General features: G+C 41.3%; 1 protein-coding gene across 3 annotated transcripts in view; it reads right to left on the reverse strand.

Moving 5' to 3' along the window:
• Window positions 1-17,651, reverse strand: part of GALNT11 (polypeptide N-acetylgalactosaminyltransferase 11) — a 41,791-nt gene that overhangs the window by 13,518 nt on the left and 10,622 nt on the right. For all 3 annotated transcript variants that reach the window (XM_027051241.2, XM_027051244.2, XM_053217839.1), the window contains exons 2-6: window positions 7,740-8,072; window positions 6,579-6,702; window positions 4,967-5,133; window positions 2,167-2,292; window positions 228-477 (exon numbers count right to left, since the gene is read on the reverse strand). In XM_027051241.2, the coding sequence (XP_026907042.1) occupies window positions 228-477; window positions 2,167-2,292; window positions 4,967-5,133; window positions 6,579-6,702; window positions 7,740-8,034 (962 nt within the window). In that variant the 5' untranslated portion in view covers window positions 8,035-8,072. The remainder of the gene's footprint in view (window positions 1-227; window positions 478-2,166; window positions 2,293-4,966; window positions 5,134-6,578; window positions 6,703-7,739; window positions 8,073-17,651) is intronic.

The following is a 17,651-nucleotide window of genomic DNA, read 5'->3' on the forward strand; positions in this document are numbered from 1 at the left end:
CCCCACGGTTACGCCCAGGACTGCCGATCCTACTCGTCTGCCTTGCTAGGTTGGAAACGCTAAGCCACCCATCTTCCCTTAGCAGCGGGCGCGACGTACGAAGTTCGGGAAGCACTCGAGTTTGTAACGCTTCCGCTCCCTGCAAAGAAGGGATTACCTTTAAGATACTTTTTCCTCTTTGGAAGAAGCGCCGATAGGAGTTTTCCAATCTGCAGAAGGAGTCTCACCTGATGGGTGCGGTGGCTCCTTCCGGTCCCCCGAGCTCAGAAAGGGGCACGAGGTCCCACTTGAAGTGCAGCCCCCAGTTGAACCCTCCGCGCACGACGGGGGACGAGCTGTAGGCGAGCGTGTCCGCACTGATGATGTCAATGACGGGGCACACGACGGTCCGCGGGTCCTCCCGGATGGCGGCCAGCAGGGGCTGCAGCCACAGCACGTTCACCTCGCAGTGGCTGTCCAGGAACACCAGGACCTCTCCTGAGGAGGCAAACGACAGGCGGCCGCTTGGAGCGTGCGACGTGCAATACAGCCGGCCACCCTCCAGCCCCACGGCTACACCCGTCCTCTGCTGCAGGCGGGGGGAGGAGCTGGTCGCGAGCCGGGCCTGAAGCCACTGCTGTGAGTGTGGAACGCGTGCAAACACACTCACTCTCCTCGGTGACGAGATTCCAAGTCTCACGGGACCAATTCTGTTCTCCGGACAGAAAGGTAAGGAGTGTGGTGCAAGGACAGTGGCCCTTTGTGTGTGGATGTTTTTATTACAATTACTGTAATCAAACTACCTCTAAACGTAGGGTACGTTTCCTTGCCTCAGTCAACGGAGGACAGAGAACGTATTTTCACTGGTGACTCGGAAACGTGACTGCAATTATCAGTGACTGCCACGACAGTGACACGGGCTCCCTTCTCCCTTGAGGTCACCACTCAGCTGCCACATTCTCATTCCTGTTTGCTTCCCGTCTTTCCAATTCCCCAACCTTGTTGGCTGAAGTGGCCCTCATGAGCCGATGGGGTAGCCTTTCTTCTAGTTAGTAAAATAAAAACCATAAAGATTTTTATCCTGCGTTTTTAACTTGATGCAAGAGGCATACAGGGAACGTAGGAGATGTCGCTACGAGGGAATCCCCCCCCCCCCGCCCCCAAAGTTCCAGAATTCTCAAATTACCTGCATGGTTTTATTTGTTTGTTTTTTGGCCTTATCCATGCAACTACCTGCAATATTATATATATAACATCTTAAAACTGATTCATTTAACTTAAATAAATTAATTTTAACGGGAAAATTTTATCAAGATCACTAACCTTACGGAGGTAACCCTACACACACACACACACAAAAATATAACGGAACCGATGCAGTATAACTGAGGACTAGCCAGACTTTCTGGTGAAGATGAAACTTAACACCTGTTCTTTCTCTTTAAAAGGGGAGATTCGTATATGCTAGAAAGGTTTTAAAGATATATCAGTAAAATGGAGGCTTTATCTTTGATGGAATCAGAAGGACTGAGAGGGAATTTCGAAGAAGGTACCTTTGGAGTTTTGTAAGTTGCTTTTTATTTATTTTTACTCTTTAGAGATTTTATTCTTAAGTAATCTCCATACCCAATGTGGAGTTCGAACTTACAACCCCGGAGATCGAGAGTTGTATGCTCTACTGACTGAGCCAGCCAGGTGCCCCTGTAAGTCAGTTTTTAATATTATAGCCCATTTCTCCAAGGAAAACCATGATGCCCTATCACCAGCGGTATGTATTCGTAGTAAGGAAGCACTGGCACAATTCAAACCAAACAGTCTGGGTACACGTAGTTTCAATGTTGTATTAAAAAAAAATACAGAAGCTCAGTTACAATTTTTCTTGGACTCTTCTCTGTGGAAGTTAAACAACACCCAAACCTACGTGAGGAGCAGAGCAGTAATTCACAGTAGGGGCCCCCAAGAAAACAGATCGGCTTGGACTCCAGAGTCCCCCTCCGTGGCGTCTGCGTCTGGGGACAGCAGGGGTTGGCGTTACGAAGAGGCCCTTCCCAAAGCGAACGAGCTTCGTCTCTCCTGACAGTGTCCATTTAAGATACTCACTTTTCAACCGATCTCTGCAGAATGAGGCTCCAAGGACAAAGCCCTTGTCGCTCGACACCCACCGAGAAGAGTGGCAGGAAGCTGTACCTGTAGCATGGGCTGCTCCGACCATCCTTCCTCGAATCAGTCCCTCACGCTTTGTGTTTCTTATTACTTTAATTTTTCCAGGGAGGTATTTTTGGACATATTCTTCTAGTTCTCCTTTCAAATCATCTGAAAATAAAGAGCCCATAGTAAAACCACATGAGACATGTACAAAGACAGTTTTTTATAGCTACTCTAAAATTGCACCTGGTACTTGCAACAACAGATTATCAAGTAAGTATTACAGAATCTTCTGCTGCTTTATTTTAAAAAAGCATGGCAGCTTATCTCCTGAGGAAGAGAAAGGAAAACATGAAGGATAAGCATGGAAACACTAGTCAGAACAGTTACCTTGTAGACTTACTTGTATTTCCACAGCAACTAACACAATGCTTTGCATAAAGAAGGTCTGAAATGAGTACCTGGAGTGAATCAATTTTCAGCTGACTACACATAAATCAGGTTTACAACAAAACCAAAAAATGAGATACAAATGTCTTTTGTTTGAACGTAATTTATTAGCTATTATTCCATTTCAGAATAGTCGACACAACTTCTACTGCCCCTACCAAAAATTACATAACAACAATAAACATGTCCTTTTACTAATTTAGCACCTTCCAAGTGCACTAAATAATTTTTATACATTCTAGCTCATTCACCTTTCAATTTCATAACTTCAAAGATCTAAGAAGTAATTCTTTCCATTGTTAGTAGATAAACCACTGTAAGTTAGCATGAATTTTTGCTTTTAGATAAAATAGCTACAAACTGAAAAACCACAAATTTAAACAAAATATCGACACCATCAATTCTCCAATTGAGTATTTAGCCAACATCCTATTTGGTCCAGACTCACGTTCTTGCTTTTTTAATCATTCATTTTTGAAATTAAGTTTTGTTTTCTATTAACCTTCCTAAATTGTCTCCTGTGCTATTTGAATATTTTTACCAAGGTTTAAGTAGTTTGCTCCCATTGGGCTCAGTGTACCTTTCCTCACTTTGTATATTTAACTGGTAGGCCAATTCTGCTGCTGGTAAGAGGTGCTTATTAAACACTGGAGTAATGAAAAATATGTAACTGGCATACAATTTATTAATATACCTCTGCAGCTTGCCGTAATGAACAGAAGGTTTGGAGCTACGTGGACTAGAGGTTTAATTTCAACTCTACCACGTAACGGCTATGGGACCTTGACCAAATTACTTAACATTTCCTCCTCTATAAAACGAGGACATAACCTCTCTCAAGGTAGCTGAGAGCCGAATGAGTAGCGTAAATAAAAAGCCTTCCATCCTGGGGCCCCTGGGGGGCTCAGTCGGTTAAGCGGTTAAGCGTGGACTCTTGATTTGGCCTCAGGTCGTGATCTCACAGTTTTGAGATCCAGCCCCGTGCTGTTACCGCGGAGTAGGCTTGGGATTCTTTCCCTCTCTCTCCGTCCCTCCCCTACGTGTGTGCACGCACACGCTCACTCTCTCTCAAAATAAATAAATAAACATTAAAAAAAAATGAGTAAGTCACAGAGATGAAAAGTACAGCAGAGGGAATACCGGCAGTAATATTGTGATAACATCGTACGGTGACCGACGGGACCGCACTTTCTGTGGTGATCACCGCGTAATGTACAGAACTGTTTAATCAATATGTAGTTCAACAAAAACTAGCGTAACACTAAAATTTATTATGCTTCAATAAGAAATTTAAAAAAGAGAAGTGTGTAATATACGTACTGAATCATAAAACACTGGCATTCAGGGATCATCTAAGAGCTATCACAAAGCAATCCACTTTTATCTGGGGACGGTCGGTGTAACAGACTTATTAGATAAATATAAGCCAAGGCATTATGCTGAGTGAAAAAAGCCCATCTCGAAAGGTCACATACTGCACGATTCTATTTATGTAACAATTCTTGAAATGGCAAAATCACAGAGACAGAAACAAAATCACAGAGATTAGGGGTGCCAGGGATCAGGGATGGAGTGGGTCGAGGAGGTGGGTGGTGTGAATATTAAAAGCTAGCATGAGGGAGATCTTTGTGGTCAGGGAGTTGTCTGTATCTTGATCGCAGCGGTGGCTCCAGGAACCTACACAGGGGATAAAATGACACAGAACTGCGTATACACACTGTGCCAAGGACAAATTCCTGGTTTGGATGTTGGGCCAGGGTTACGTTAGAAATAACCAATGGGGGAAATGGGAGGAATGGGGGGAAGAGATAACAGACCTCTTTGTAACTTGCTGTTGCTAATCTATATTTTGAAATAGAACAATTTTTTAAAAAGATAAGCCAAGGGGGGCACCTGGGTGGCTCAGTCGGTTAAACATCCGACTTCAGCTCAGGTCATGACCTCACAGCTTGTGATTCGAGCCCCGCATCAGGCTCTGTGCTGACAACTCAAAATCTGGAGCCTGCTTTAGATTCTGTGACTCCCTCTCTCTCTGCCCCTCCCCCACTCATTCTCTCTCTCTCTCTCTCTCTCTCTCTCTCTCTCTCTCTCTCTCTTTCTCTCTCTCTCTCTCAAAACTAAATAAACATTAAAAAAAATTTGCTTAAAGATAAGCCAAGGGAAAAATTTCAAGGGCCAAACTTAAATGGCACAGTCTGAAAAAGATCACAAAGACAATGTTGTTTCCTCTAATCGACAGACATTATTTGTTGCTGACCCCACTGCCACTCTGCGGACGAGGGTCCTGTCCACCACCTATCCTGACAGTCAGCTCCACTGATGCTCACGCTGGTGCTCACACAGCCACGATCAACAGCCCAGATCCCATGGCATCAACTGCAACAGCCCTTACCAAAGTCACTGTCATCATCCACAAGGATGATTTCATGAAGGAGCTGGGCTGGCGTACGGTCTAGAACGCTGTGCACCGTACGAAGCAAGGCAGACAAGGCTTCATTGTAGAAACAGATAACGACACTGGCGACTGGCAGGTCCGCGGGGTAAGACTTGTCTTTACATCTGTAAAGGCATGTATGAGAAAAGGCGACATCTTAGAAGGTTCAAATGTTTTAGGTCGTTATTCACTCAACATTAACTGCCCCTGTTCAGCCTCTTTCCTACATTGTAATGACAGTTTTTTAAAAACCACTGAAGAACACATCACGTGTCTTACTCAAGAGTTTTACATTTCAGTAATTCCTCCCTCCAATACCTGCTACTCCGCTTATTTTTAGGTCAATATTTAAAAAATGATTTTTTTTTCTTTTTTGGTACAGAGTTTACATAAAAACGTGTTATTTGTATGAAATCACTATAGGTTTTTAATGTAGCACTCATAAGCTAATGATCAGCTTCTCCACGATAAACATTCAAAAGAAAATAATATAAAACTTTGTATCTGAAAACCATTTTTTGCCCAACTTTAGAAAAACACTTGAGTAAACTAGGACATAAATCAGGATAACAGAAAAGCTTCTATCGAGCAACTATGTGACAAAAAGGGTTGGGTGGCTTTAAGCAACAATCATAAAAAACCACCAGCTTACAGAATAAAATCTAGAATTCCCTGTCCTTTCGTGTGGCATACAAGCCTTCTCGCGTCTGGGCCCTGGCTACCCCCGGCCTCCTGGTGTTCTTCTGCTATAGCCACAGTGACTGCTGTCAGTGCCTTTCCAAGCAGTGTACCAACTCCATCTGCCTGCCATGCGAGGGAGGTGTCCCCCACGCACGGGAGGTGTCTCCCACGCACGGGAGGTGTCTCCCAGGCCCGGGAGGTGTCTCACAGGCACGGGAGGTGTCCCTTGTACACTGCTCATCTCAATGAGGCCTTCCCTGACCGCTCTGGTTTGGGGGTCCCCACTTCACCAATTCCTACCACAGCCCTCATTTACCACCGCAATTACTCGATTCCTTATCTAACTCCCCTGCTAGATCCTAAGCCCTGTGATCCAGGGACTGCACCTTACTCTGCTTATTTCCAAACCTAATACAGTGTCTAGAAAACAAAGGTGTTCAAAAAGGTCTATGGATGGGCTGGCCAACCACATGAATGAAAAGCCTTTGAAGCAACAAAGATAATGAAGACAGAAAAGTGAGATGATGAATAAAATTCTTCACTGATTTTTGATCCCTTTACCACAAATCCAATAAATAAATATCGAAAACAAACTTATGCTCAGAAGGTTATCTAATTATATGCGGTTAGTACCTCCCTGCTTTTCCCTATGATTTTAAGTTTCAAGGGAGCAGCAAGCCATGGAAGGCTGTTAGTACAATCTCAGCCCACGGGGCTTCAAGGCAGGCGGAGCGGAAATCTGTCTTAAGTGGTCTAGCGTCCTGAATACCGAAGTCTAACTGCAAAGTATCAACACCGTCCCCGTGACTTACGACGCTGCCACTAAGAGCACCACGTCATTAAAACGCAGGCGCACACACTAGCGAGAGGCGAGAAACGACAAACGTACGCGGTGTTCCTGGTGTCGGGCACATCTCTGCGGTAGCCCAAGCGGTTACTGATGAGCATGTTGAAGGCGTGTTTCTGATAGCCCAAGTCTCTCAACTCCTGATCACGTTCATCAAAAATCATGCCTGCAAAGTTTTACCAAAATGACGGTAAATACATAAAGAAGCTAGAAACTTTCCTGTTAATGCTTTTAAAAGGCCTATACAGCGGTCTGAAAGTCTATTTTATGAAAATTGAGGTATTAGTTTCCATTTCCTCCTGTCATTTTAAATACTTTCAACTGCATGTATTAGAAAATCATTAAGTCCTAGAAACAGATTTTATTTCTTTGAAACTATGATCAAATGAAAAAAGAATCTATTTTAACCTTTCCTTTATTAATTGTGGATCTTTCAATCTCTCAAAATCTCTTTTACTCCTAACATTACTTATTATTTGAGATTTCTAAGGACAAGATTAAAGTTCTTTTTTTGTTAAGTTTTAACGGTAACCAAAATGGCTCATTTATCCCTTAAAATAAAACTGCTAAAACCAGGACTCCAGAATTACAGTGTGCAAAAGACATATACAGTAGATTCTCACTTCCAGATTGAACAGAATATAACTTCTGAAGAAAAAAGTTTCCCTTTTATACTAAGATTTTATAAACTCCTATATTTAATATACTCCAGCATCTTAACAATTCTTGTAAGTAGAAATCTTATTAGATATAAGTAATCTCAGCTTACCTCTAAACCCAATGGTTTATGTTCTGTTTTAATTAACTCTGCCTTTCAAAATATGTTATATATAGTCAAGTTACCTTTCAACCATTTCTTTCCCTTATTAAATAATGCTAACAATTAAAATCCTCCCCCATAGGTTCCATTTTCTTTCCAGTCACTTAATTTTTCTTTCTTTCTTTTCTTTGTTTTCTATTCTGGACCTTATTACTTTCTCCCAAGTCCTCATAAAATATTGAAGTCAGAAACAGTAAATTAGAATATAACTCCCCACTGAGTCTGCAAAATCCTAGAACCTCAGCGAGTTCATTAACAAAATAAATTGGTGGGTGAAAATGACCCATTTCTAATCCCCTCTGCAACACATGACTTGAAGAACCGAGCTTAAAGCTCCAATGATTAAATACTCTGACATGCTACTAGAAGTCGAACACACTTACCCAATTCAGAAGAGAATTTCGTGTTGCCTTTTTCTGGATCTTCAACATGATTATCTATCATGTCATCAATTCTGTTTACTTTGAACTGTGACTCTAACACTCGACTTGGGCCTCGAGTGAAACGGGGATAGAATTTTTTGGGAAAAGGGCCATGGGGCCCGGACCCCTTGATGGGCACATTCTTAAGTGGCTGAGTCACTTCACTGAAGTTGAAATAAATAAAAAGCAAAACCGTCCAGGTCGCAGATGTGAAAAGGCATCCGTAACAGAAATATCGAGCTGTGACACTTCCCATTATAGACCTAACATCGCTGAAGGGTCATCTTCAATCTCCTGAAAGAGAAGAGCGGCTATGTTAGACCCTTCGGGACATTTGTGAATCATCTACCAAGTTCACAGCCACTGTCTTCTAAATAACCAAGTAGAACTTCTCAACTATTTACTTAGGACTCCTGTGCATACCGTCAGCAAAGACTCAAATGTGAGAAGATACATGGATGGCGCTGAATGAAAACTAGAAGGATTCGACAATTAAAACCACAGGCCAATGTGTCAGTGCTTGGAAAACCAATAGCAGTAAAACAGCTACTTGTTTATTTGCCCATGTTAAAGGATATTTTACCTTTGCTCTGGACTGCTTTCAGTGTGGTAATTTTTTTCAGGTTCTGGCTTTTCATGAGGAAAATGCAAGTACCTCGTGTATCATGACAGTCTATCTAAAGTCAAGTCCCTTTGCACCATAAAATTATAGGACTCTTTTAACCTAAGGCTCTTAAAATCTGTTATTCAAAATAAGCAGCCTGAAGAAAACAGTTCTATTCCCAAAGAGTGCACCTGCCCCAATGCCTACACTAGATTCAACAGTTCCAGTTCAACTTATTACTGAAAGCAGAAGCTTTAATCTACAGCTCTGACAAGAAGCTTCCTGGTGAACTCTGATGCACAGCCAGATGTGGGAACCGATGGTGTACTGAAAAGACAAGATTAAGTTCTAGTCCCATTCTGTCCCATACTGGCTATGCAACTTGAACAAATCACCAAATTTTCTTAGCCTTCTTTTCATCAACTGTATTCAAGTTAATGCTACAATCTACCTTACCTGATTCTTAGAATAAAATAAAATACTTAGAATTACATAAGATAGGTAAAGTATCGGGTACAGTGATTAACACACAAAACAGTGATTTACAGTGGATGGAGAGAACCAGAGACTGTAGCTAGCTTTTGTTTCATTTGTTCACTGTATTTCCTTCACTTAGCACAAGCAATGGCACGTAGCAGCTGCTGAATGATACTACAGAATGAAGGAATAGAGCACAAATTCAACAATGTTAACTTTTTCCTCCTCCTCATTAGGTCTAATACCTAATATGAATGGTATACGTGACCACACGTTCCTTACAATGACCCACAAGTCCCTACCTCCTCTGCAATCACCTCTCTGACCATACCTCTCCTTACTTCCCTCCTCGTTCATTTCATTCTAGGCACAGGTCTCCTTACGGGTCACCAAACGTATCAATCATACTCCCACTGACAGATTATGCATTGGTCCTTCCCTCTGTCTAGAATGCTGGTCATCCCTGGGCGCCTGGGTGATTCAGTCAGCTGAGTGTCTGACTTCGGCTCAGGTCGTGATCTTGCGGTGCGTGGGTTCGAGCCCCATGTTGGGCTCTCTGCTGTCAGTGCAGAGCGCGCTTTGGGTCCTCTGTCTCCCTCTGTCTCTGCCCCTGCCCCACTTGCACTCTCCCTCTCTCTCAAAAATAAACCAACATTAAAAATTTTTTTCAAAAGAATAATTTTCATCCTCAACAGACTTCACCTCTGTTGAATCTTTGCTCAAATATCACCTTCTCAGTAAGTCTCTAGATTTTACCGTATTTAAAACTGCAACTCAATCGCCAAATACTAGCACTTCTGATCTTCCCTACTCCTTGCAACTTCCGCCTTCTTACACACTACATAATTACGTATTATTTACTGTCCATGCCTGCTGCTAGAAGGTAAGCTTCAGTAGGGCAAAAGCTTTTATCTGTTCATTTCCTGCAGTATCTCGAGCTTACAACAACGCCTGGCATGCAGCAAACATTTAATAAGTATTCATAGAGTTTAATGAATCGATGACTGTAATACAGTTATCAACATATTTGCAAAATCCTGGGAATTTATAAACAAATGTATTGCTATCATGTTTGAGCAAAGCAATACCTTAAAACTATGCACAGAGATCATGACTGCCTTATTTCAGCAGTATGAAACTACCCAGAACAGGCATAGTTATTATTAGAAGAGGTAAAGAAAGAAAAACGACAGGCTCTCAGTGTCCAATTTCACAAATTAAATAAAAAATTTATTTATTAAATAAATAAACAGGAGACTACTTTCCACTTTGTCTACTGCATGATCTTAAGTCCCCTCTTGGCTGCCGCAACCTGTGGGCAAAATGAAAAAGTTTTCTCCTCAAGACCTCACCCATAGGATTTGGTCAACTCCGTTCAAAATTTTTCCCAGAATACCCCTCCCAATCCTCAACACAACAGCTCAAACATCGAGGTCTTGCTTCCTGAACTGCAGAATGTATTAACTCTCAACAGTTTGATCAGGTAGATATTATTTTCCTCAAGCTACATTATGGTAATTCTTTAGAGAGCAATTTTTTCCTTGGTCAATTCTTACACTAAATTAAGGAACCTATAAAAATGAGAGAAACTTATAAACTCAGGTCATTTATTTATGTATTAAAAAAAATTTTTTTTAATGTTTATTAATGTTTGCGAGACAGAGTGCGAGCAAGGGAGGGGCAGAGAGAGAGGGAGACACATGTCCGAAGTAGGCTCCAGGCCCCAAGCGGTCAGCACAGAGCCCGATGTGGGGCTCAAACCCATAAACCGCGAGATCATGACCTTAACTGAAGTCAGACGCTTAGCCAACTGAGCCACCCAGGCTCCCTGGTCATTTATTTTATATAATTAACCATAACAGTCTTTCAGAAGCAACAGAGACACTCTCAGTTTTTAGACAGGTCAAGAAGTTAGCACTCAAATATGAAGAAAGTATGGGGCGCCTGGATGGCTCAGTCAGTTAAGTGTCCAACTCTTGATTTCAGCTCAGGTCATGATCTCACCATTCATGAGTTTGGGCCCTGCTTGGGATTCTCTCTCCCTCTTTCTCTGCCCCTCCCCTGCTTTCTCTCTCTCAAAATAAATAAAACTCTAAAAAAATATATGAAGAAAGTACAAAGCAGTCAGATACCTGTTATTTAATAAGATGACCAGTTCTTAACTGCTTAAGAAGTTAAAACATCCAAACGAAACCCAAAAGCTGAAATTTTAATCTAATCCACACTAACATATAATGAATCCAGCATCTACACAATAAAGTGTGCTATCTGTTCTTCCTTCTATCGGCAATCACCCATGGCTTCAATATCTGAGGCTGAAAGCCTTTAAAAGGAGGACCAAAGCAAACATTTAAAGGTAGTTAATAGAAAACAGCTAGTGAACAAATTCTTTCAATCATAAACTTGGACAGTTAACAAAGCCAAAACTTCAGCAGTTAGATGTCAACATAATACTTTCCAAAAGTTAAATGAACAAAAGGCTAACCAGCTGTGCACATGAATTTCCAGTGAGACCAGGCAGTCATGGCCTGGTAGAGGCTGAGACAGGTGCCTTGTGAGCAGAGTCAGGGTTTCACCAGGGAGGTACAAAAGCAGCAGACTGGGGACAGGGACATGCAACGTGCCAACGGGAATGACCGACGGATCTGAGGTTCTGGTGTGGCTGAATGATCGCTGGCATCACACTACTACAGAGAGGAACACGGAATGACTGCGTGTGGTGCCCGGAAAACGCAAGGCCAACACTCGCATTTGGGGGAGGTACGGTTAATGACAGAAGAATCCTCTCCAAATACATGAGCTGGAGCTGTGGCAATAAACAACGTGCCTAGAGCCTAAGTGCCACTATACTCGCCGTGAGCAACCCCCTCAGGGGACAGGGATCATTTCTGTCTCTTCAAACCCATTCTGTTTGGCCCAGTGTCTAGTATTAAAAATTAACAAATACTGGTTTGTGTAATTAAAAATTATGCAGAGTGTATCTCTCTTCCAGAAGAGGTTACAGGACCTTGATTCTGTGCTATGTAAAATCGTACTTGGGGCACTTGGGTGGCCCACTCAGTTAAGCGTCCCAACTCTTGATTTTGGCTCGGGTCATGATCTCACAGTTTATGGGTTCGAGCCCCGCGTTGGGCCCTGCACTGACAGTGTGGAGCCTGCTTGGGATATTCTCTCTCTCTCTCAAAAACAATAAATAAATAAACATGTAAAAAAAAAATCTTAGAGAAGAGTATATATGAGATAAGCACATCCTGGGGAATAAACATTTGTCAAGAGGAGGGGAAGGAGGAGAAAACAGCTAACCAGTTAAAATAGTTTCATTAGATGTAGTCATTACTAAGCAAAATATTCAGTATGCCAGCAAAAGTCCCAAGTCTTCCTTTCTCAGTCCAAGATTTCTTAATTATAAATTTGAAATCACTGCAAAAGTTAATTTTATAAATCAAGACGGTTTCATATGATTCTTTGCATATCAATTTGAAAGCCTAGAAGAGTAACATTTAAGGAAAATATGACTTACTCAAACTGACCCCAGTCCCAACAGAAATGTAAACAGACCAATCATCACAGAAGAAATAACCTCATAAGAGTTCCTCAAAACAGGGACACCTGGGTGGCTCAGTCAGTTGAGTGTCCAACTCTCAATTTCAGGTCAGGTCACGATCTCACAGTCCACAATCTCAGTCATGAGATCAAGCCCCACATCAGGCTCCATGCTTGGGATTCTCTCTTCTTTCCCTCTGCCCCTCTCCCCTGCTCGCACGCACTCTCTCTCTCAGAAGAAAGTTCCTCAAGACAACATAAACCACCAGGCACAGAGTTTCACAGGGGAATTCTACCAGTCCTTTAAAGATCTAATGACCCTAATGCTACTTAAGCCACTGCAGAAATAATTAAAAGAAATCTTCCAAATCTGTTTTATAAAATGAGTAGGACACTGATCTCAAAATCTGACAAATCGAACCTCTCCCAAACACACATCTCATTTACAACTACAAATCTTTGAAAAATATAAAAATTCTTAAGAACACTAAGCACAAACTTAACAGGAAATATCTTAAACATGTACAAATAAAACCATAAGACACTCCTGAGAGCCCCAAAAGATGACTTGATCACATGGAAAGATGTACCTTACTCTTGGACAGAGAAACCCCACATCATAAAAGCTCTCCCTAAGTTAACTTATATATATTACATAAGCTATTTAAAATACTAACAGAAGCGCCTGGGTGGCTCAGTGGATGGAACGTCCGACTCTTGATTTCAGCTCAGGTCATGATCTCAGGGTTGTGGGATCGAGCCCCACGTCAGACTCTGCCCTGACAGCACAGATCCTGCTTGGGATTCTGTCTCCCTCTTTCTCTCTCTCTTTAAAAAAAAAAAAAACTTTAAAAATACTAACAGATTTTTTTTTTCTAGAGCTAAACAAGTTGATTATAAAGTGTATTTGGGAAAGAATGAAAAAGCAGGCAATAGCCAGGCAAATCCTGAAAACCAAGTATAAGCAGGGGTGAGCCCTACTGAGTAGTAAACAAACTCCAGAGCTTTTTACCTAAATGGCACAGCATGACACATGCACAGACGAGAAACCAATGGGGCAGGATGAGAAATTTTGAGAAACAGACCCAATTACACTTAGAAATTTAGTATAAATGATTACAGATAACACGCCAGTGAGGAAACGAGTGACTTTTTGCAAACTGGTTTTGGGACAACTGCTTAGCCATATGGTGAAGGATACACTAGGGCCCACTCCTCACACCTAGACACATCTGATGTGAACTCAATATTTAAATATAGTAGACGAAAAATCAAACGATTGGGACCACATCAAAACAAAAAGCTTCTGCACAGCAAAGGAAACAACCAACAAAACTAAAAGACCTACTGAATGAAGCTATTTGCAAATGACATATCTGATAAAGGATTAGTACCCAAAATATATAAAGAATTGATAAACCTCAACATCTAAAAAACCCCACAAATAATCCAATTAAAAAATGGGCAGAAGACATGAATAGACCTTTCTCCAAAGACATCCAGATGGCCAACAGACCCATGAAAAGATGCTCAATGTCATTCATCATCAGGGAAATGCAAATTAAAATCACAATGAAATCTCACCTCACACCTGTCAGGATGGCTAAAAAAATACAAATAACAAGTATTGGTGAGGATGTGGGGGAAAAAAGGAACCCTCGTGCACTATCAACGGGAATGCAAACTGGTATAGACACTGGGGAAAACAGTATGGAGGTTCCTCAAAACATGAAAAATAGAACTACTCTACCATCCAGTAATCCCATTACTGGGTATTTACCCCCCAAAATACAAAAGTACAAATTCAAAGGGATACATGCACTCCTATGTATACTCAGCACTATTCACAATAGCCAAACTATGGAAGCAGCCCAAGTGTCCACTGATACATGAATGGATAAAGAAAATGTGGTATATATGTATACAATGGAGTATTATTCGGCCATAAAAAAGAATGAAATCTTGCCATTTGCAACAACATGGATGGAGCTAGAGAGCTAGTGAAATAAGTCAGAGAAAGACAAATACCATGTGATGTCACTCACATATGGAATTTAAGAAACAAAAACAAATATGCAAAGGGGGAAAAAAGAAAGAAACCAAGGAACAGCCTCTTTACAGAGAACACACTGGTGGTTACCAGAAGGGAGGCAGGGAACAGGGGGGATGGGTGAAACAGGCGATGGTCATTAAAGAGTACACTTATCATGATGAGCACTGAGTAATGTGATAAATTGGTGAATCACTATAATGTACATCTGAAACTAATATGACACTATATGTTAACGATACTGGAATTAAAATTAAAAAACTTAAAAAAAAATAAATACAGAAGATGAAACCATACAAGTAACAGAAGAAAACGAAGGTAAATTCCTCTATTATCTGCAAGGGGTCACAACTTTTCTAGCTAAAACTGAAAATTCAGAAACAATACTGGAAAAGATACATAAACTGGATTATATAAGAACAAAAAAATTGGGGGTGGCAAAAGACACCAAAAGAAAAATAAAAAGGCAAACGAGAAAAAGGAAAAAAATACTTGCAACTTGTAACACAGACAAAAAGGTATTACCTTGGTATTAGATATCTACTGCTGTAGGGGCGCCTGGGTGGCTCAGTCGGTGAAGCATTCAACTTTGGCTCAGATCACGATCTTGCGATTCACGGGACCGAGCCCCGCATCAGGCTCCGTGCTGACAGCTCAGAGCCTGGAGCCTGCTTCGGATTCCGTGTCTCCCCGTCTCTCTGACCCTCCCCTGGCGCACTCCCCTGGCGTCTTTCTGACCCTCCTGTCTCTCTCAAAAATAAACATTAAAATAAAATGTTGATATCTACTGCCATATAACAAATTACAGCAAAACAACACATATTTATTACCTCACAATTTCTAAGCATCAAGAGTCTGAGCACAGCTTAATTAGATGGATCCTCTGCTCAGGGTCCAGCAAGACTTCACGCTAATCGTCAGCCAAGCTCCATTCTCACCTGGAGGCCTAATTCCGGAAGAACCGCTCCCAAACTCATCAAGTTGTTGGTAGAATTCATTTCCTATGGCTCTACGACAACGGGCCCAGTGGACTGGAGACCCCCTCAGACCCTAGTTATCGGCAGTTCCCTGCCACGTGGTCATCACCACACAGTAACTTCATCGAGCCAGCAATGAGGAATCTCCTCCGGTCTGCTTAACACAGTCTTATATGATATAGTCACAGGAGTGATCCCATTATCCTTGCTACATAACGTAAGCGAATCAAGAAACCGCCACTCTATCATCTTTGCCATGTTTTGTTGGTTAAAAGCACTCCCACACATGGGGAGAGAATCACACAAAGTGAGAGCAGAAGGTGGCAGGAAATCACTAGGGATTATCTTCCAGTCTTGGTCACAACGAGAAAGGACCAACAACCCTACAGACCAGTCACAGAAACAGAAACACAACTGGTTCTTAACGCTATGAAAAAATGCAGAACCTTTTTCACAGTAAGGGAAGATAAGCAAAATAAGCCCCCACCTGAATTTATAAAAACCCACAAACTTGACAACATAGTCTGATAATGAGGCTATGGAGAAACGCTCCTATGTGGTACAGTTTCTATGCAGGGAGATTTGGCAACATCTACTAAAACTGCATATTCATTTATCCTCTGACCTAGCAATGTCACTCTTAGAAATCCACCCCAGAAAAATAGGAAGTAATGTATGCACAAGGCTATTCACTATAGGACTCTCTGTAATAGCAGAAGGCTGGAATCAGTCCAATTGTCCATTAATAAAGAATTGGTCGAACAAATTAAGAAACATCCACACAATAAAATATGCAGCTGTAAAGAGGAAAGAGAAAAGTCTCTATAGTTACTATGGCTTTATCACTAAGATATGCTGCCAGGTGAAAAAAATTAAGATGGAAAAGAGGGTATATAGAATGCTACATGTAAATACATCTACATTCACACACAGAACTGCTTAGAAGACAAAGGATGGGTAAAGCAAAGGAAGGACAAAGCACAATACCAAGTTGGTTTCCAGCATTCTCCCATAAACCATAAAAAAAATGTTAATACCCTTTAGGAGAGAAAGGAAATAGAATGGAGAGGCAGGACTAAAAGGCAGAATTCATATTTATAGGTGAAGAGCAGCCTTGCACCACTATGCAACCCAGGAGACTAGAAAGATACATACAAAAATATGCAAGGACAATTTAAGCACATATACGCTTTAGTCCACTCAAAAAACGACCGATCGTTGCTGTTTGCATCTGCTGTCTCGTTGTATCAAAAAGGCTCTTTGGCAAATTACATATGACACAAAGGGCTAAAATCACATGAGATCTCACTCAATTTAAATTCCAGCATCATTATCAATTACAGTGAGGGGTATTTCTCAACAGCACAGTCGTCTGAGCTAAGAAAACCCATTTTGAGATGCTGTCCATAGTTATCTTCTATTAACAAAGAACACAGCACGCACCAGCTACTAAATTATGCTCCATAAAATAGTCAAATTATGTAAAGTTCACCAGGATGGTGCCTGTTACCCAATGTGACTCTACAGATGATACTTGAAACCATTCCATTAATCTTCCAGTCAGGGCCTATTAAATGTACTAAATAATCCAACATTCTTCTTCTGAAAATCATTAGATAATCCTTAAGGAAAGGCTAATACTGGGAACACAGCAGAGCTCTATATGCCAGACACCACGCAAGGTGGTAGGGATTAATATTTTAAGCTCTGCTACTATGCTAAAAAATCAGAAAAAACAGATTAGCAAAAAGTTAAAAAAAAAAATGCCTGAAATCTCATTACTGCAAATATTTTGCTATATATTCTACTGCTTATTTTTATTTTATTAAAAAAATATTTTAATGTTTATTTTGAGAGAGAGAGAGAGAGAGACAGACAGACAGAGAGGGAGACACAGAATCTGAAGCAGGCTCCAGGCTCTGAACTGTCAGCACAGAGCCCGACGCGGGGCTCGAACTCACAAACGGTGAGATCATGACCTGAGCCGAAGTCGGAGGCTTAACCGACTGAGCCACCCAGGCACACCTCTACTGCTTATTTTTAATCTCTCACACGACCTAAAATGTTACACTGTTATCAGCAATAACGAAAAAATACACTTAATAGAATCAGCTTAGTGGCATCATAGCTAATTTTCTGGTGACTTTCCTTTACTTAAAACATCTCCTACAAAGAATATATATTTCTTTAAAAATCAAGGTAAAAAATTTCTTAGCCTAACT

This window comes from Acinonyx jubatus, chromosome A2 (assembly GCF_027475565.1).
Source record: "Acinonyx jubatus isolate Ajub_Pintada_27869175 chromosome A2, VMU_Ajub_asm_v1.0, whole genome shotgun sequence".
NCBI classification, from domain to species: domain Eukaryota; kingdom Metazoa; phylum Chordata; class Mammalia; order Carnivora; family Felidae; genus Acinonyx; species Acinonyx jubatus.